We start from the raw sequence: 21,241 nt of genomic DNA on the forward strand, positions 1-21,241 counted from the left end.
GCACACATTACTGCCCGGCTGTTGCAACCATCCGGTCTCTCTTTTTTGTAAGGGAGCTCTCCGCATATCACTTCCACTGAAAGGTGACGACAAGTCCCCTGGACTGGGATAGAATTAGGCCAAAGGTTGGCCTGCCAAGATGTTTCGTAAACTGGCTTGGAAGAAAACAATGAGGCAGTACAAACTGACAAGCCTCATTTCCAAGCACTCATTAATTGAGCTGGTTAAAGGATAAACTCTTGGAGGGGGGTGCCATTTCTGGGGACATGGTCCATTCTTGGCCAGGAACCAGGAGCCACGTTTTCAAAGGATGACGTTACAGGGCAAGCCTCTTTTGCCCCAGATAGTGGGATGGACCACAACCAAGGAAAAGTATTTAAGGAAGGAAGATGCTTCCTGGAAAACCAGAGACTTCACAAAGATCTTGCAGTCAGCAACACTTTACTACCTGAAAGGACCAGCCAAATCCTGTCCAAGCTAAATACAAGAACCTGCTGCAAAAAAGTAAGTATATTAACCCAATATAGTTAAAATGTGATCTTATGTGTATCTCTGTGTGTTTATAATTTGAGGAAGAGCTTAGTTGCAGATCAGAAGTTTTGTAACAGCAAGTGAATTCTCATTCACTCAGGAGAATTTGAGAGATATTCCTGTTGGGATCCCTGAGGAACTGTTGTTTTGTCATTGTCAACCAGACTTTGGAGACTCAGTGTGGCCCCAGCAGCATCTAATCTCCAGCAATTTTTTAAAAAAAATCTGGATATTTGTTTATTTTTTCCCCTTAAGAAAATTCTTAAACAGTTCGGAAATGCTACAATTTTTCACTCTAACACACCTACAAGGGTGGTTTTAATTTCAGTTTGACAAACACACACAGAAGACAGTTCTAGGCCCCTTCCACACAGCTATATAAAATCCACATTGAACTGGATTATATGGCAGTGTGGACTCAGATAATCCAGTTCAAAGCAGATATAGTGGATTATCTGCCTTGATATTCTGGGTTATATGGCAGTGTGAAAGGGCCCCTAGTTCTCAGATTTACACTCTAAAAGACATGGCATGGAAGGAAAAGGGGATGAGGAGAGAAAAATAAAAGTAACACAAGACATTTTCCTATAAACTGTATGTTTGTTTGTTTGTTTGTCATTTCCCAGCTGGCTATCCTCATCACGTGGCGTATAGCCAGGACCTCTTCCTTTTCACCTGCCAATAAGCAGCAATGCCGTCCCAGCAGCAGAAACCGAGAAACATCCCCTCAAAGGTCGTCCAGGGTGACCTGAAGTGTCTGGCACCAGATGTGAGGGATTTCATTGAAAGCAATGCCAAGCTGTGCCAACCAGAGGCCATCCACATCTGTGATGGCTCGGAGAATGAGAACAAGAAGATCCTGGAGCTGATGGAAGAACAGGGCATGATTAAAAAGCTGGGGAAATACGAGAACTGGTAATTACATCTATCATGGTTTGTTTTTGCTAATGTAGTTGAATAGATTGCAACTGGTAGGAAAGATCCACTGTTCAATTGAGATTTTATCCTTCTCAATAGCAGATCAGAAGTTTTGTTATAGTCCATAGGACAAATTCGTATTAGTATTGTATTCCCATTTGCAATTTTATTATGAGAAAGAATGGTTAGCAATGCAGTTCCCTTTCTCTGTAGCATCTCAACACTATATAGAGCACACACACACACACATATATAAAGGCACCAGATTTTGAATTATCTTGGAAGCTAAACAGGGTTAACTCTGGTTAGTACTTGGATGGGAGACCACCAATGCATACCAGATGCTGTAGGCTATATTTCAGAAGAAGGAACTGGCAAAACCACCTATGAGTATTCTTTGCCTAAGAAAACCTTTCAAAATGAATGGGGTTGCTATATGTCACCAGGCAACTTGAAGGTATGTACATACACTGTAGTTTTAATGCAGAGATGAGTGTCACTTTTTCCAATCTTATTTATTTCAGTTTTCCAAAAGGTCACAAAATTACTTCATCAGTTTGTTGGAGGTAAATGTTGTTCACCTAGGGGGTCCTGTGGAGTTATAGTTTAATACAAAACTTTTAAAAAAATTAAACTCAGGGCATGTAGTTTAGCTCCTCTATCTGAAGGGGAGAAGCAGATGGAAAGGAAAAACATTTTTGTCAGAATACATGGAAGAAGAAGGAAGGGAATAGAAAGGGAAGTGAAAATGCCTTGGGATGTAGTGCTTCTGTCTCTACCTCTCTCTGAGGGTTTGATGCCAGCATGTGCTGCCTTGCCGGAGTGCCTGCTATGTGCTTCCTCCCATGCAATGCAAAGGTTTGCAAAGATAACAAGAGAAAGATGCCATCAAACTGCAGTACTTTCCATTTGAAAACTTGTCATTCCTATAAATTCTTCTTGTTTGGGGAAGTTGGAACTCCACTTAAGCCAAAGACAACTATAAATTTTTGCCCTCATGGGGCACACTGGGTTGCCTGGGTGCACCCAAAGTGAACATCACACCATTTTGTTTTGCCAGTGTCTGGGTAATTTTCAGTAATTCATGCAAGTTGGAGTTTGGGTGTGCTGGACATGTTAAAATGATGCATTTGTGTGGCCATTTTTGTTTGACAGTTGTCCCCAGATCAGTTCCCCAAAATTAAATTTGAAGGATCATGAGTCTTCAAGGGTCTGCTGAAGGGTCTTGAGAGGCAACAAAAATGGGGACAAAGGGCTGCAATTTCCCACCTCTGATTTAGATCATGTATTATCTTAGCCTTCATATCAGATACTCTCCATATCTATTGGATTAGTACTTCCATAACCTCAAGATGGGAGTTCCAGTTCAACACATCTAGAGGCCACCAGTTTGGGATAGGTTGAGTTGGAGAGCTTATTTTGACAAAAAAAAATTAAAATACAAAATGCCTGTTAGCCTAGCCTCCACTCCAAAATCTTGTTCATCAGGAATAAAACCAGTTGCATCAGGAAAATTTCAACAGGTATCAGTTCTCTGTGTCCAGTGTAAATAATATTCTTTTCATGACCAAACATAACATTGTTGTAGATCAGAGCATCAATTCGCCACACAGTAATTCAATTCTACAAGAAAACTAGAGGTCAAACCAACTTCTTGTAAGACATACAGACATAAATTGTCATGATGAAATGTATTGGGACACAAAATCTCTCATGAAAACTTTCCATTTATATATTTTAAAAATATGACGTATTGCTTATTTCAAATAGACTCAGAGGTTTCTTGTCATGTTTGTGACACACAGTTTGGAAAGCTCTGTTGTAGATACTAAAGAGATAAAATATTTTATTTCTGCCTTTTTATTATCCAAATGTTGCTGTATGCCTTCAAGTTGTTCCCAATGTGTGGAAAACCTAAAGAGATGTTTTCTTAGCAATGTTTGTTTGGCGTGAGTTTGCCTTTTGCCTTCCTCTGAAGTGGAGAGAGAGTGACTTGCTCAAAGACACCCAATGGGTTTCCATGTCTGAAAAAGGATACAAACCATGCTCTGCCAGAAGCCCACTCTAGTGCCCAAGGCACTACCAACATGACTATAGTCCTGTTTCTCTTCCTTGTAAATATCCTATTTCTTTCCCCTGCAGCTGGTTGGCTTGCACAGATCCAAGGGATGTGGCAAGAATTGAAAGCAAAACGGTCATTGTCACTCAGGAGCGGCGAGATACCATCCCAGTCCCCAGAAGTGGAGTAAGCCAGCTGGGACGCTGGATGTCAGAAGAAGACTTTGAGAAAGCCTTTAGTGTCAGATTCCCTGGATGCATGGCAGGTAATAGCATGAGAAAGAGGCTTCGTGGTTAGAAAAGAAAGGTAGCTGCTGCTTCATATTCATGTCTTCTAACATTTTGCAGATGGTAAATACAGTATTATTAGTGAGAAAGAATGCACAAGCTAGGAGAGGTTGCAGCAGTTTTCTTTTGTCCGAGCCTGTAAGAAGGTTAAAATTAATGCCTCTCCTTTCCCCAGCCCTACCAACTACTTTTGCAACCTGAACTCAATTTGTAGCACTTGAAGTAAATTGAGGGGAAATGAAGAAAGTAGAAGGAAAAAGAAACCGGGACTTTTAAAAAGCCATTTGAAAAAGCAGAATGACAGTGGATTAATCAGAACTCTTCCTGCTAACGTGGGACAGTATAGAGGAACTTTGATTCAAATGATAGATACATTCAAAGCCCGCAATGGGTGGTGGTTTGAGTGCTGGACCGGGGCTTCAAGAACCCAGGGTTTGAATCCACTCTCAGCTATAGACCAGGACAGAAATAATTCTATAGTCTTGGTTGCTGTGTGCTGGACTCCTTTCAGAAAGTATTATCTATCTTTATCTCTCCAACACCTATTTAATTTATAGGCTATTTTCCTCTTAACACAGGATTCAAGGTGACTTGTTGTTGCTTTGTATCTTCAAGTCATTTCCAACTTATGGCATCCCTAAGGCAAACATGGAGTCACATTCTCTCAGCTTCAGAGGAAGGCAAAGACAAATGCCCTTGGAATAAATCTTGCCAAGAAACCCCTGTCAATCAGAAATGACTTGAAGGCACACACACCACAATAAGATCCTGTATTTCCAAGGTTTCCAGCAAGATAGAGAAAATATATCTGAAACTTGCAGCAAACTCCTGCTTTTGGTTCATTTAAATTAAAATTTGCAAACCAGCGCCAATATAGTGCTTTCTGACAGCTGCCAATCAACTTTAAAACAATTAGTATTCAACTTCTACGTTATAAAGAGCCTCTAAAACATGGAAAAGGGACGTGTTTGGGAAAGGTGATTAAAATGTATTGGAATCAGGTGGTGATATTGGCAGGAAGCTTGCTGGTGCCATACATATACACCAATTCCAATCTATAGGTGACTATGTTTTCTTTGGACATTATTGTTTTGTTGTGTGATTTTGCAAAGCATATATTTAATTCATGGTTGCATATGTAGATTTCTAAATGTATAACTAGCCCTCCTCAGGGTGAGAAGAGCTGGGTATAAATATGGGTAAAAAATAAATAACTAGGTTACTATGGAAATCTAGGGGAGCACATTGGTCCCTCAATAGACCTTGTATGGTGCCACCCCACCACTGCACTCACCTCTCCAAAAGAAGGATCTACACTGCCATGTAATGCTGTTTGAAACATCATTGTATGGTCAGTGTAAACTCATATAATGCAGTTTACTGCACTGAATGGCATTATATGGGTCTACATTGACCATATAATCCGTTATCAGTCTTTATTATACAGCAGTGTATTATACTGCTGTATAATGAAGTTTGAAACAACATACAATGGTCAGTGTAGATCCATATAATGCAGTTGTATGTTACAGGAGGAAGAAATAAGATGCATGGTTGGTTGCATGTACAACATTGGAATTCAGCAATAAAAACGGCATAGTGCAACTGCTGTGTAATTACACAGTTGAAGATTTTCATAATCTTAGCACAATCTAGGATTTTGGTCATATAGTTCCAGAGCTGCTGTTTCTAAATCCCGACTGTTTCTTTTTTGCAGGGCGCACCATGTATGTTATCCCATTCAGCATGGGACCCATTGGTTCTCCTTTGTCCAAGTTTGGGATTGAATTGACAGATTCTCCTTATGTGGTGGCCAGCATGAGAATCATGACACGGATGGGAACATCAGTCCTAGAAGCTCTTGGCAACGGGGAATTTGTGAAATGCCTTCATTCAGTCGGGTGCCCTTTGCCTTTAAAAAGTAAGCATATTTCAAGCCAAAATGCACAATCTTTATTATTTTATTTACCGTCTCTAGTACAATATTCAGGCAGATTTATTTTATATGGCAGTGTAGATTCACATATTAATTTGATTAAGGCATTAGAAGATAATGGGTCCAAAATTGTTTATTAAGGATCCCACCAAACAAAGTTTTGGAGCTGTTATTTGTTTCTTTTCTGATGTTTTTTGTCTCAGTTAATTAAATATTATTTTTTGTCCCCACATCTCTATCATACATAATGTATGAAACCTGTGCCATTTTTGAAGCTTATTGACTGCTACTGTATGTGTGTGTGTGTATATATATATCTATGTAGAGGTTTTCCCCTGACATTAAGTCTAGTTGTCTCCGACTCTGGGAGTTGGTGCTCATCTCCATTTCTAGGCCGAAGAGCCGGCATTGTCCATAGACACTCCAAGGTGATGTGGCTGGCATGACTGCATGAAGCGCCATTACCTTCCTGCTGGAGCAGTACCTATTGATCTACTCATGTTTGCATGCTTTCAAACTGCTAGGTTGGCAGAGGCTGGGGCTAACAGCGGGAGCTCACCCTGCTTCCCGGATTCGAACCGCCAACCTTTTGGTTCAGCAGCTTGGCGGTTTAACCCGCTATACACAAAAAGTATAGACTTACTACAAAAGAGCACTGTTGCAAAGAGCACTGTAGGGACACCTACTGACAGAACACAAGTATTACAATTCCCCTGTAGCTATTGAATCAAATTGTGTTTGTGTGTGCGCGCATGCACATATATTTCAGTATATAAATTATGCACATTCTCATCATGTATATTAAAAATGCAGAAGTTCAGTTTTAAAGATCGGTCTTATCTGGCTTTGATATAATTTGCTGTTTTGAGATGTTTGATACATTAAAATGCACACATAAAGTCCTGGGTTATACTATAATTAATATGAAAATGTATGTTTATCCTGCCTAACATCTCTATAAAGGTAAGTAAAATAAATATTAAAATTAAAAAGTGGATTTGATATATATTAGATTCATAGATATGATAGTTTAATATAAGATTAAATATAAGAATGTATTTGATGAAAAAAGGAAAGTGCTGTATTAAGATGCTAATATCATAATGTCAATAACTGGATGCTGGATTGGCTGAATGTACGTGTCATGCTTAAGATATTTAAGATTTTGAGGAAATTATAGGTGGTATTTGCAAAAGAAGAATTCTTTATTGTCTTGTTCTTTGTAGAAAATGAGAATATGGAAAATATGGATAATTAATCTATTCTAATATGAGAACATTTTTCTAGAACCTTTATATATGATTTTGAAAATTATACCAAAGGTGTTGGTGCCTCAGGATTCCATAGCATTGACTCATGCCAGCTATAATAGTGTCAAGTTGTATTAATTCTACTGTGTGGAAGCAACCTATGTGACCAGCAACAAGGAGTAACAAATGGTGATTTGTGTTTTTAGGAGCTCTGGTGTGCAACTGGCCATGTAATCCAGATTTGACTCTGATCGCTCACATCCCGGATCACAGAGAGATCATTTCTTTTGGAAGCGGTTACGGAGGAAATTCCCTGCTGGGAAAGAAGTGCTTTGCTCTCAGGATTGCTAGTCGGATTGCCAAGGAAGAGGGCTGGCTTGCTGAGCACATGCTGGTAGGAAGCATTTTAATATACAGCGTACATTATTTAGAGCCCAGCACATTCAGCAGCTAGGAGGCGCTCACACTGCATTGTGTTTTCCAACATTGAATTCACAAGTGCTAGGAAATAGTTTACTGTACTTAATTTCTAAGCCAAGCAAGAAATAATACAAACAGAAATGAGTATAGCAGACTCCCGGAATACTTTCCACATGCTTCCATAAAGTGCAACTTCGAAAATGGACACCCCGAAATAGAAAAACCAGAGAAGGTGCTTTGCCATTTCCACCACCCACGTTCCCAATGTATATTTGCAAATCATAATGCTGTTGTATGTCTTCAAGTAATTTTTTTCTTTATGGTGTCTAAAAGACCCTATCACAGGGTTTTTGTTTTTTTTTGTGTGTGCAAGGTTTGCCTTCATCTAAAATTGAAAGAGGATGCATCTACACTGTAGAACTAATGCAGTTTGACATGACTTTAACTGCCACGGTTCAATGATGTGGGATCATGGAAGTTGTAGTTTACTCAATCTTTTGCCCTCTCTGCCAAAGAGTGCTGGTGCCACAACAAACTATATATCTGGGATTCCATAACTTTGAACCATGGCCATTCAGGTTGTGCCAAACTGCATTAATTCTGTTCTATAGATGCAGCCAGACTGTACTTGACAGGGTTGCTGTGCTCACACTGGGAGTTGTATTTATAAATGTTTGGAAGTAATACATTTATATATTCATAATCTCCTTGGCAATATTAGAATATTTGACTCTAACTGAGAAGATCAGGATTCAAATTGTCATTTAGCCTTGAATTTTACTCTTTCTACAGCAAAGGATTGTTCTGAGTTTAACTCTATGAGACTGCATAAAGTTAATTGGAGAACGAGCAAGAGAAAAAGATGATAAATAAAATAGATTTATCAATAAAATATACTTGAATCTGATAATAAATTTGTTCAAGAAAATCACAATCTGCAAATATGAAAAAATAATATGCAAGTATATCTATTCCAAAAATCAAATCTGCATTTCCTCTATGCTGCATTGTGTAGAAGCAACATTTCTTAAAATAACAGTTTCATTCATATGGTTGGAAAAGCTGGACAGTGGTCAAGAGTAATTGTTTAGCAGGCTAAAGTTGTTAATACTTTAAATCCCTTAGTGCTGTCATGATTTGTTGCATGATGTGCCTTAAAATTGTGTTTTGTGTGCTTTAAAAAACAGATCTTGGGCATCACCAACCCAGAGGGCAAAAAGAAATACTTTGCTGCAGCCTTCCCCAGTGCATGCGGAAAAACCAACTTGGCCATGATGAAACCAACTCTGCCAGGATGGAAAATTGAGTGTGTTGGAGACGATATTGCTTGGATGAAATTTGATGACCAAGGTATCAATTATGTTTTATAGCATTCAAAGGGAAACTGAAATGGCCGTGGCATCGAGCCAGCACTTTATGGAGCAACAAAGGTTTGAGGATAATGTCCTGGATCAAATACACCCCTTTTCTTGCTGTGTTGCAGCCAGTCTGACTTCACTGCATTGCAATTCTTAAACAGTGCTCTGTATCATGCAGTATACGATGGGTATATTCTCCAAAGCAAATCGAACTAAATGAATTGAGTAAAAGTTGGAGACATTCTGGAAAAATCACATGCCACATGTAGTGAAGTTATTCAGGAGATCTTCCTTGGACCAAAAATAATCCGGGAATGTTTGTATGAATAAACTTTGACGAATTCTTGTTTTTTTAAATCCCAGTTCATCCTAGTTTACATCCTAGTTCAACAGGGACAGTACCAGTTCATCCTCTGCTGTCTTTTTCCTGGGGCTTTTGGAACATCCCAGTTTCTTTTCTGCCTCCCACATTTCTTTCCATTTTTCTCAGTTTACTGTAAATTGAGTTCAAAGTACAAAAATCACATGTAGTCATTGGAGAGAGAGGAAACAAATGGGTGAAATGTCTCACTTCCCTGTATATTTAGATAAAAGCAAATGGCTGCAGCCTCTCTTACCTCTCATGATTAATAACTTTTGCCACCTAACCACACTTCAGTGTTGCGTGGCTAGATGTGTCCTCATTTTCATCTGTGAAACACTATAAGGTATAGTTTTCAGGAAAATGTCAGATTGTGGAATACACATTTTCTTTCAGCCAAACTCTGGAATTGCCCCTCTTTGTTTCTAAAGCAGATTTCATACCTAATATGTACATTCCTTCAAGTTTGGATTTGCTCCCTTATCCATTTTGTTCTTCATATCTGTAGGAGAGAAATGTAATTTTTGCTTATATCAGATTGAAATCAATGCATGATCAAGCAGGGTTTCTAATTACATAAGCACGTAAAGCGGGATTTACAATTACATTTGCCCTCTTTGCATTTTTGTGAGTGTTTTGTCTGAAGTTCACATTCAGCCATAATTCCACCAAAAATGTTCCCACACAGAACTGTACATATTTGAGCAAGGCTTATTCTTAGCATTTCAAAATCCATCTTACAGAAGTGTATATGCATAGGAAGTCATGTCCGTTTCAGAGACGTCCTATTGTGGGACTCCCCCAAACCTGACATGACCAGAAGACCACCTTATAGGGGTCATAACTGGAAAAAATGGTACCCGCTTCTCTTTTTTTCCCTGCCACCATTTGCACTGCAGCGTCAAGATGGAGGAAAGGAAATCATTGTTCTCCTTCCCTCTCGAAGGCATGTAAAGTGCACTAACAGAGTAATACTTTCATTTTAGAGAAAGAAACTGTCAAGGCGTCAAGCGAGGCTTTCTCCCACTTTTGTGAATGTCTCTCAGCAGGAAAGGAAATGACAATGGGGCTGGCTTGAAGGATACCTGTGAGATTGCATCCAAATCTTAGTCATACTTAAGGTGTGGGAACATCTTCTCCTGCTCTCCCTGGAGGGAGTGCGGTGACATTTAAAGTGGGAACAGCACATCTTGTGAACACCTGTAATGTGCATTAGCTGAAGCAAGGAAAAGCTCTTGAGTGATAATTAAAGCACCTTAAAAGGATGTATAATTTTGGCATAACTGAAAACCAACGCTGAGGAGGAGAGATTTGAAAATCTGTCAGCCCCTCCCCCCCAATCCCCATCCCCCCAGACCATATTCAAATATTTTAAACTTCAGGTTCTTTCTTTCCTTGTGTGAGCATGAGTCCTGCCATGTTTATTCTTCATTTGGTGTGCCTATTATGTGCACTGGATTATGGGTGTTGTCGTGCTTTGACCATGCTGGTATTTCCTTGTTTTTAAACGTGGTTCCTGGGGAATAATATTTTTTATCATTAGCTATCGTGTTTCCCCGAAAATAAGACAGTGTCTTATATTAATTTTTGCTCCCAAAGATGTGCTAGGGCTTATTTCCTGCTTCTTAGCAGGGGGTTGGACTAGATGGCCCATGTGGTCTCTTCCAACTCTACTATTCTATGATTCTATGATAGGGGATGTCTTATTTTTCCGTGAAGAAGAATTCACATTTATTGTTGTTCTTCTTCCATGAAGAAGATTTCACATTTATTCTTCAACATTTATTGTTGGAGAATTCACATTTATTGTTGGCATGTTTAGCCTGCAGAAGAGAAGGCTGAGAGGAGACATGATAGCCATGTACAAATACGTGAAGGGAAGTCATAGGGAGGAGGGAGCAAGCTTGTTTTCTGCTGCCCTGCAGACTAGGATACGGAACAATGGCTTCAAACTACAGGAAAGGAGATTCCACCCGAACATTAGGAAGAACTTCCTCACTGTGAGGGCTGTTCGACAGTGGAACTCTCCCCCCCGGGCTGTGGTGGAGGCTCCTTCCTTGGAGGCTTTTAAGCAGAGGCTGGATGGCCATCTGTCGGGGGTGCTTTGAATGCGATTTCCTGCTTCTTGGCAGGGGGTTGGACTGGATGGCCCATGAGATCTCTTCCAACTCTACTATTCTATGATTCTATGATTCTAACATAACCAGACAAATTGTGAATCCTATCAAGAATTTCTTGTTACTACAATTATTTCCATGTACAACTGGTATGTACATTTACCAATCCTGCATGCTCTGGTGTTCTGTTTGGCAGGTGCCGGGCATGCTTTCAAACTAAAACTTTGCTAGGTCTTACAGTAGAGTCTCACTAATCCAAGCCTCACTTATCCAAGCCTCTGGATAATTCAAGCCATTTTTGTAGTCAATGTTTTCAATATATCGTGATTTTTTGGTGCTAAATTAGTAAATACAGTAATTACAACATAACATTACTGCGTATTGAACTACTTTTTCTGTCAAATTTGTTGTATAACATGATGTTTTGGTGCTTAATTTGTAAAATCATAACCTAATTTGATGTTTAATAGGCTTTTCCATAATCCCTCCTTATTATCCAAGATATTCGCTTATCCAAGCTTCTGCCGGCCCGTTTAGCTTGGATTAGTGAGACTCTACTGTACTTTCAGGGGAGGCCTTATATTTAGCAATTTAGCAAAATCTCTACTAGGTCTTATTTTCAGGGGATGTCTTATTTTCAGGGAAACAGGGTAGGAAATGTTTATCTATGCCTAGTAGATTTGTGGCTGCAGCTGTAAAAAGGAGGTAGTAACTGGTCAATAGCTCCAAGGCCATTTTTATGAAAGATCTAGTGTGAAGGAGTATCTGGAATATTTTGGTTTTAATAATAATAATAATAATAATACTAAATAATTATTTTATTTCTTATTTGCTTCTCCTGCTGGATCAAGGCGGGTTACAACATAGTTAGAACACAACACAATCAGTGTAAACATTTTATAAAACACACATATTAAAAGTAGGAGCCAGTGGAGGAAAAACCTGCACAAGAGACTAGTGATAATGACAAATCAAACAAAAGCCCACTGAGCAATTGAATTGCTTTACCTATAAATGTATTGTGTAGTTATTCATTTCTCAGATCTAACAATGACTGTTGTATGGTTAGCAGATCTATAAGGATGTACAGAATGAAGACCATCAAAAGAAAAGAAAAAACAGAAATGGATATAAGGATAGTGAATCTACTCAGGGTTTTAGCCCAACGTTAAAGAAAATATCCAGGGTGCTGAACCTGTTTGGGAGAGGTGATTGAAGATGTTAAATAGACTGAAATTCAGAACAGATTCACCCTCTCATTGAATAGTGAGTGTGTAGGTGCGTGCATTATTAGATATCTGAAGCTCCTGTCACTTCTACAATCCACTTAGGTAATTTAAGAGCAATCAATCCAGAGAATGGCTTTTTTGGAGTTGCTCCTGGAACATCAGTGAAAACCAACCCCAATGCGATAAAGACCATTCAGAAGAACACCATCTTCACCAATGTGGGGCTAACCAGTGATGGAGATGTCTATTGGGAAGGCATTGATAAAGAACTTGACCCAGGAGTGACAATCACGTCATGGAAAAACAAAGAATGGACAGCCAAGAATGGTATGAATACTTGTTGGGAAAATCTACCATTCCTCTTTCTTTCTTCCCTTCTTTTCCTTTTTTTATTTGTCTTTTTGTTTAATGGGACAATGATGACATCTGCATCTGTTATTTGTCCAGAGGAACCCTGTGCACACCCCAATTCCCGGTTCTGCACTCCGGCCAGCCAATGTCCCATTATTGATCCTGCCTGGGAGGCTCCGGAAGGAGTGCCAATTGAAGGGATCATATTTGGAGGGCGGAGACCTGAAGGTAAGGATTCCCAGAAAGAGTTGTCTAGCCAACACAGTTTTGAACTGTGTATAGGTATGGGATTGATTATTAAACAAGACTGAGAATAGTACGGTAAGTTCTCTTTGAACATAAGGACAGCAGAATTTTAATCTCGTTGGCTGTGTTACAAAGTAAATCCATTTGCTTTGGTGGAATTCTAAAAATTTCAAATCAAGCCAATTGCTTATTTGTACATTTTAATACCATTTCCCCCCAAGGTGAATTGCTGTTAGGGTAGAAAATTTCTCACACCATTACATAAGGCATCCTACAGAAAGGCAGAAAATACAGCAAAAACATATTTAAAAACTCCAAAATTAAAACTAAAATATTATGAAAGAAAAGCAGAACTAAAACCATGTAACATTTTAAAACAAATATTAGGATGGTATTGTTGTTGCTTTTGTGTGCCTCCAATCTATTGTGATCCTATCACAGGGCTTTTGGCAAGGTTTGTTCAGATGTTTCCCATTGCACTGTTGTGCGGTTGAGAGAGTGTGACTTTTCCAAGGCCACCCAGTAAGTTTCATGTCTGAGCAAGGATTTGAACCCTTCTAGACACCTCCTTCCACCCTCCCAGGAGTCCCATACACTGGGCAGTTTCACTTGTGTAAATACGTTCTAGAGCAGCCCTCGATCTGGAGCCGTTGTCCAGACTGCCTGGGAGCGAGGGCAACTTTCATCTCACCTCCTCTGTGTCCCTGTTCCTAGCCAGACAAAGAAATCTCTCTCAGCTTCTTGCCATTGTGGGCATCTCTGCAGACACCAAAATGGGACACTGATAAATGCAGGGAAAGGGACAATGTACTGGGCTGAATTGGACCTGATCCTGCTGTCCAAGTTTCCCTGAAGCTATGGGATTCCAGTAAACTCCAAGTTTCCCCCCAACTTTGGCCAAAGTGAAGCAAAGTTGTTTTGAAGCAAAAACCAAAACAAAACCCCACAATATTTACCAGATGTTGCTATACATCATGAGGACAGCCAATCTTTCATTTAAGGTGAGATTCAGCATTTTTTGCAAGTGTACAGAATATCTTAGTTATACCACCAGAGCAGTAGCTGTAACGATACTAAAAATGCTAATGTACATTTTCTTTCCTGACTACTTATAAGCACTAGCTGTACCCGGCCACGCGTTGCTGTGGCAAAGTATAGTGGTGTGGGAAATAAAGTATTGAGTTATTGGTGGTAGTTAAGGTAAAGGTTAAAGGTTTCCTCTGACGTTAAGTCCATAATAATAATAATAATAATAATAATAATAATAATAATAATAATAACTTTATTTTTATACCCCGCCCCATCTCCCCGAAGGGACTCGGGTAATATAAATAAATATATTTAAATAATAAATGGGTAATATAGCTGTGTGGAAGGGCCTTGAGTCTACACTGCCATATAATCCAGTTAAAATAGATAATTTGTATTTTATAGGCAGTGTGGAAGAGGCCTAAGTGAGGCCTAACTCTGCCTGTCCCCTGGGCTGAGTGGGTTGCTAGGAGACCAAGTGGGTGGAACTTAGCCTTCTAACTGGCAGCAATTAGATAAAAACAATTATTCCTCTCCCTCTAATAAGGACTTTATTTTTCTTTTCTTTTTGTTGTATGAACGTAGAGGCGTGGATGAGGGGTTGTGCTGCCACGTTTAGTGTTTCTGGGATGTGTAGTTTTGTTGTTTTGTCCTAGACCGAAATTTCATTACCCTTTTATATATATAGATGGAAGGTTGCCTCATTATTTGAGCTGTTTACATGGGCTGATATAATTAAATAAACCTTCAAAGATTAAGCTTTGACTGGTGCACCAGCTACCCCTGCAGAGAGATAACTTTGGGCCCTTCCGCACAGCATTATAACCCAGAATATCAAGGCAGAATAACCCACAATATCTATTTTGAACTGGCTTATCTGAGTCCACGCTGGCTTATGAGTCCACAGGCTTCTCCCTGTGTCTTAGCAATGAGGGTAATATGTTGTGGGAGAACATGGGAGAGGGGTTTATCTCTTTCACTCCGCCATGGGATTCCTTCCCTTTAGAGGTCCACTTGGCACCTACCTTGCCCCCCCCCTTGTTCTAAATTTCTAATGGGACATGAACATCCACAGGTTTTGGTACTCATTTTAACCAAACCCCAGCAGATAGTAAGGGTACTTGCACATTTATTTAATATAGACTTCTAAGCTGTTTTAACTTGTTGTCGTGTTTAATATATTCATTCCAGTGAAGCTATTTGATTGTTTTAAATTGCTTATTGTTTTATCTGTATGCCGCCATGAAATCCCACGAGGAAAAATGAGATAGAAATGTTTTAATAAAATAAACAAGGAGGGGGAAGGAGCTGTAACTTAGAAATTTACCATTTACACTACATCAACAGTGTTTATTTGAAGTAGCAAACTGCTATGTGCCCAGGACCACTGACCTTTAAATGCTGTGCCTCCTTCCTTCTCTCCAGGCGTGCCTCTGGTCTATGAGGCTTTCAACTGGCAGCACGGAGTATTCATAGGTGCAACGATGAGATCAGAAGCAACAGCAGCTGCAGAGCATAAATGTATGTCCAAATGAAAGTAGAACCTACACACTGTCACAAGGAAACTGCTAACAGTTTCTTTTTCATTTCTCTCTCTTGTTGCAAATCCATTTATGTGGAAGTCTGAATCGTGTAGTGTATGAACTGTGAAAAATATCAATGCAGAGGGCTGAAAAGATGTATTATACACTACTAACTGGAAGAGATTTCTTGATCTTAATTACCATCAAATCAGCTTCAACTTTTGGCAACCCTATGAATGAGAGGCCTCTAAGGCCCCTTCCACACAGCTGTATTAAAACCACATTGAACTGGATTATATGGCAGTGTGGGCTCAGATAACCCAGTTCAAAGCAGATATTGTGGATTATATGTCTTGACATTCTGGGTTATATGGCAGTGTGGAAGGGCCCTAAGACACTCTCTCATAAACTGCCCTGCTTTGGTCCTGCAAACACTGGCCTGTGGGTTTGCTTGACTATCCACCTTTACGGTTGTCTTCCTCTCCCAATCATTACATTCCTATAGAAATGTAGTTTTATAATATTGTTAGTGGGGAAGAAAGTAATTCATTTAGACTTCAAAAACCAAAATGCACAGATTTGGGATGTGGGATTCCTGACCTAGGCCCCTTCCACACAGCTGAATAAAATCCCATATTATGTGCAAAGCAGATATTGTGGGATTTTCTGACTTGATATTCTGGGTTATATGGTTGTGTGGTAAGGCTATCAGAGACAGTATCTGCAAAAAGGATCTGGGGATTATTGTTGAACATGACCCAGCTGCATGATACCACAGCAAAGAATGAAAATAATATTGTAGACAAAGTTAATAGAAGCATAATTTCCATGTCAAGGGAAGTGATAGATTCATTCTAATATTCTGATATAAACAGCCCTCATTTGGAGTAGTGTGTTCAGGTTTGGGCACCTCATTTTAAGCAGGATATAAACAAGTTGGAGAGGGTACAAAAAAGAGCAATTTAGCCCCCATCTACACTGCCATATAAAATCCAGATTATCTTTTTAGAACTGGATTATATGGCAGTTTAGACTAATATAACCCAGTTCAAAGCAGATAATCTGGATTTTATATGGCGGTGTAGATGGCGTCTAAGGGCCCTTCCTCACAGTCATATAACACAGAATATCAAGGCAGATAATCCACAATATCTGCTTTGAACAGGGTTATCTGAGTCCACACTGTCATATAATCCAGTTCAATGTGGATTTTATACAGCTGTGTTGAAGGGGCCTAAGATGGTAAGAAGTATGAAGACTATGACATATGAGGGAGTAACCGAGGATGCATCTACATTATAAAATTAATATAGTTTGACACAACTAACTGCCATTGCGCAATAGGAACTGACCAAAATTTTAGGGATTTGTAGTTTAGTGAAGCATCAGCACTCTTTGACAAAGAGAACTAAAGACCTTGTAAAATGACAACTTCCTTGATGTGAAAGAGAAGAGGGGGCAGATTTGTTCTCTGCTTCCAGAGAGTGTATGGTTAGGTCTAGAGATCTCAAATCAAATTAAATCCAACTCTCTATTTTATGAATTCTGATATCAATGTTCAAATCAAAGAGATTTATATAAATTGATCATAGAAATAATGTTCTGAATGCAGAGAATCTTTCATGCCATGGTCATCTTCTTTATACAGGCAAGATCATCATGCACGATCCTTTTGCCATGCGACCCTTCTTTGGTTACAACTTTGGCCAGTACCTCTCCCACTGGCTCAGCATGGCCCATCGGCCTGGGGCAAAACTGCCAAAGATCTTCCATGTCAATTGGTTCCGAAAGGATAAGCAAGGGAGATTCCTATGGCCAGGATACGGTGAGAATTGCCGCGTGCTGGAATGGATGTTCAACCGAATCCAAGGAGAGGATTGTGCACAACCCACAGCCATTGGCTACATTCCCAGTGACACAGGCGTGAACTTGAAGGGCCTGGAAGGTGTCGACATGCAAGAACTGTGTGATGTTTCCAAGGATTTCTGGGAAAAGGAGGTGGAAGAAATCAAGAAATACTTTGAAGAACAAGTGAATGCCGACCTCCCCTATGAGATGGAAAGAGAGCTTCTTGCACTGGAGCAGAAAATAAAGCAGTTATAAAAAGCAGCTAGAGCAGAATATTTAGATGATTCTGTACCAAGAGGGAAGGGGTAAATAGATAAATGTCTTTCCCAAGCTTCACCTTTGGACTGAAAGCACAAAATTGCTGAAATTGGCCAGGACTGTCACATCTAAGGCTAACTGCATACCCCTCCAACCTTTCACAGATAAAAACTGGGATATATGTGGCCAGAATGTGATTAAGATAGTAAACGTTACTGATAAAGAAGAAGACTCAAGCTAGGACAAGCAGCAGCAGCAACGTGCTTTTGCCTGAGCTTACTGGGAAAGGCATAATTCTGCCCTTCCTCTCCTCTCCAGCCTGCTATGTAATTGAGAGCAAACTACTTTGGTTCTTTGAACCTTGTTTGCAGTAAAGTAGGTTAAGCCACAGTGGGTTAAACTGCTAAACTGCTGAATTTGCTGACCAAAAGGTCAGCGGTATGAATCCAGGGAGCGGAGTGAGCTCCCACTGTCAGCTCCAGCTTCTGCCAACCTAGCAGTTCGAAAACTTGTCAATGTGAGTAGATCAATAGGTACCGTTCTGCTAATGATGCTCCATGCAATCATGCTGGCCACATGACCTTGGATTGTCTGCGCACAACTCCGGCTCTTCGGCTTAGAAATGGAGATGAACGCTAACCCCAGAGTGTGACAAGACTAGACTTAAATGGAGATTATGGGAGGGGAAAACAGAAACTGACATTTTTAAAGCAGGCAAAAAAGTGGGCCAGCTGAACATAAATCAGGGACATCCCTGTCAGTTCAGGACAGTTGAAGGGCATAGAATCATAGAATCATAGAATCATAGAATAGTAGAGTTGGAAGAGACCACATGGGCCATCTAGTCCAACCCCCTGCTAAGAAGCAGGAAATCGCATTCAAATGTGATTAATAGTTCAGTTTTTCAGTTATCGTTTATCAAGGTGAAGCAGTTGACATCAAATATTCTTTCTTGATACGTTTATGTCCACAAATTAAACATTGCACACATCGAGAAGAAAGGTTTCTCATAATAGCTGAAGTTCTGTAATATAAAGTAAGATCCCTGTATCCGCAGAACCCATTTATGGGACTTCATTTACACATGCCCAGGGAAAATGTTTTTTCCAGAAATTTGCTAAATCTTCTAAGGCTGTTACACTGCCCTATATCTCAGGATGTGATCCCAGATGATCTGCTTATCCCAGATTAGCTGGCAGTGTAGATCCAGGGCCCTTCCACACAGTCATAGAAACCAGAATATCAAGGCAGATTATCTACAATATCTGCTTTGAACTGGATTACGAGTGCACACTGCCATATAATCCAGTTCAATGTGGTTTTTATACAGCTGTGTGGAAGGGGCCTCATATAATCCAGTTCAAAACTGATAACCTGGGTTCAGATCCTGGGATATAGGGCAGTGTAGATCCTGCCTAAATGCTTCTATGGTATGCTTCTTTCTGAAGGTACAATACAGTCATTTTGGAGGACCTAGAAAATTCACTAGGTCATGGCTAAATATAGATCATCAGCATGAGCAGTCTGAGGCCCCTTCTACACAGCCATATAATCCAGATTATCAAATCAGATAATCCACATTATCTGCTTTGAACTAGATTATATAAGTCTACACTGCCATATAATCCAGTTCAAAGCAGATAATATGGATTTTATATGGCAGTGTAGAAGGGCCCTAATACTGAGGAACCCACCTCTGCAGGGCAGGAGCAGCAGCTCCAAGAAGATAGGGATACGGAACCAGGGCAGGATCAGGGGCTTCAGAAAGCAAACCAGGAACTAAGTATTCCAGCCAGGCTGCAATTAAGAACTGATACCATTCAACGGAGGCCCCTTCAAAGCTGAATATAATCCCACATTATCTGCTTTGAACTGGAATATATGGCAGTGTGGACTCAGATAACCCAGTTCAAAGCAGATATTGTGGGATTTTTTTACCTTGATATTCTGGGTTATATAGCTGTGTGGAAGGGCCCTGGGGAGATCCAATTGGTTAGTTGAAAGGAGGGCCAACAGGTAGGATCACTTGGGAAAGTGGCATAAGTAGATGGTGCTGGAAGCAACGTCAGTAAAATTATTCCAGCCTGAATATCTCCTGGTGAACCTTGACTTTGCTGTGTGGAATATGTTTTGGCTTGCAGCCTTGGTATTGATGAGATTACTTGGCTTTGAACATTTTGAAAAGGACTTTGGACTACTCTTGTGTCTCACTCTTATTTTGGCTTACTGCTGTGGATGACCTCGGACTGCTTTGGACTATGATATAGTGTGTGGCTGTTTAACAGTAATTTGCTGGACAAGACTATCTTAATAACATAGAGCACATGTCAAATGCAATGCCCACGGACAGAATCCAGCCCACTATGTCATTTTATGTGGCCCTCCAGATGCCAGAGTACAACTCATGTATTCTTCAACATTACGCATCATGACTAGAGCTGGTGGGAGTTGTGATACCGTAACATTTGGATAGCTGAAGTGTGTTCTGTTTAGTCAGGAGAGGGGTTTGAATTTAAATGCAAGGCTTGTAGATATGATGCCTGACTTTAAAATGTCCTTTGACCTTTCCTCAGGCTCAGAGTCACAAGTGTTGTTGGGTTGCAATACCCATTATTCCTAGTCCACAGAGCATATAATCAAAAGTGCTGGGAGTTCAATAACATTGAGGGACCTAACTTGGATAAAAACTAAAAAGGACTATGATTATATATATATATCCTCTGTATCCAGGGATTCTCCATCCATGGGTGGCTCTCAATGAAAAGGAGTTTGACACCCCTGCCATAGAGGCACTGGCCAAGTTCTGTTATGAGTTGCAATAGAATAGACCCATTCCCAATTAATTGCTAAATGTTGTCAACCATTTTGCAAATCTTATTCATATAATGGGTTTATTCTACTAGCAATTAGCAATCTGATTTAGTCCAGACTCTTAATATTCCTGCAGCAATGGTTTAGGGATTAGCAAAGGAAGCTCATAGCTGTAAACCTTTAGAAATGGGAAATACTACTGTACTATTTTACTGCTAGTTGCAACATATTTGTATGCAAAGAGTGGCTTTCTATATCTTTATATTTTGTACATACTGTGATTCTCTGGTATACGGAAGGTTCGTGTTAAAACCCAAGGTGATAAAATAATTTTTATATTTAAGATACTCTGTGTCCAGTATTACTGTTGCTTAACACGAGGCAGCCCGATTCTCAGCCTGATTTCATCTGGATTCAATAAGACTTAGAATGCAACGCTATTTTGGTTTGTTCAAAAATAATATACCACGTTCAGCTTGATTTACTTCTACTTAAGTATGCTTGAATTGCAGCCTTGACCCTTCAGAAGTTACATATATATTATATTCTCCCCATTTCTCCAAATGAGTTCAGGGGCTCAGCACTTATTGGAAAGGAAGTTGGCAAAAATGTATGTTGTTATGAAATATTTGAGTGCAAACAGAGGGCTCTGTTTTGTCAACTTAGTTAACTGTTTGTATGTGTATGTATGTGTATGAGACAGGAGAAT

At 39.8% G+C, this 21,241-nt stretch overlaps 1 protein-coding gene and 1 long non-coding RNA gene across 2 annotated transcripts; one reads left to right on the plus strand and one right to left on the minus strand.

The window, feature by feature from the left end:
• On the plus strand, positions 1-20,875 carry pck1 (phosphoenolpyruvate carboxykinase 1). The gene is made up of 10 exons (XM_003223723.4): positions 1-504; positions 1,158-1,446; positions 3,592-3,773; positions 5,513-5,716; positions 7,188-7,375; positions 8,589-8,751; positions 12,569-12,793; positions 12,914-13,045; positions 15,518-15,613; positions 17,264-20,875. The coding sequence occupies exons 2-10, from the start codon at positions 1,223-1,225 to the stop codon at positions 17,716-17,718; spliced, it is 1,869 nt and encodes a 622-aa protein (XP_003223771.1). The 5' UTR covers positions 1-504; positions 1,158-1,222; the 3' UTR covers positions 17,719-20,875.
• LOC103279536 (uncharacterized) lies at positions 7,374-15,613 on the minus strand. The gene is made up of 2 exons (XR_506859.2): positions 15,485-15,613; positions 7,374-9,622 (listed from the first exon to the last, which is right to left on the minus strand). It is a non-coding gene; the product is annotated as an uncharacterized LOC103279536 (long non-coding RNA).
• Positions 20,876-21,241: the final 366 nt, after the last annotated feature.

The sequence above is a fragment of the Anolis carolinensis genome, chromosome 4, assembly GCF_035594765.1.
Source record: "Anolis carolinensis isolate JA03-04 chromosome 4, rAnoCar3.1.pri, whole genome shotgun sequence".
NCBI lineage: Eukaryota > Metazoa > Chordata > Lepidosauria > Squamata > Dactyloidae > Anolis > Anolis carolinensis.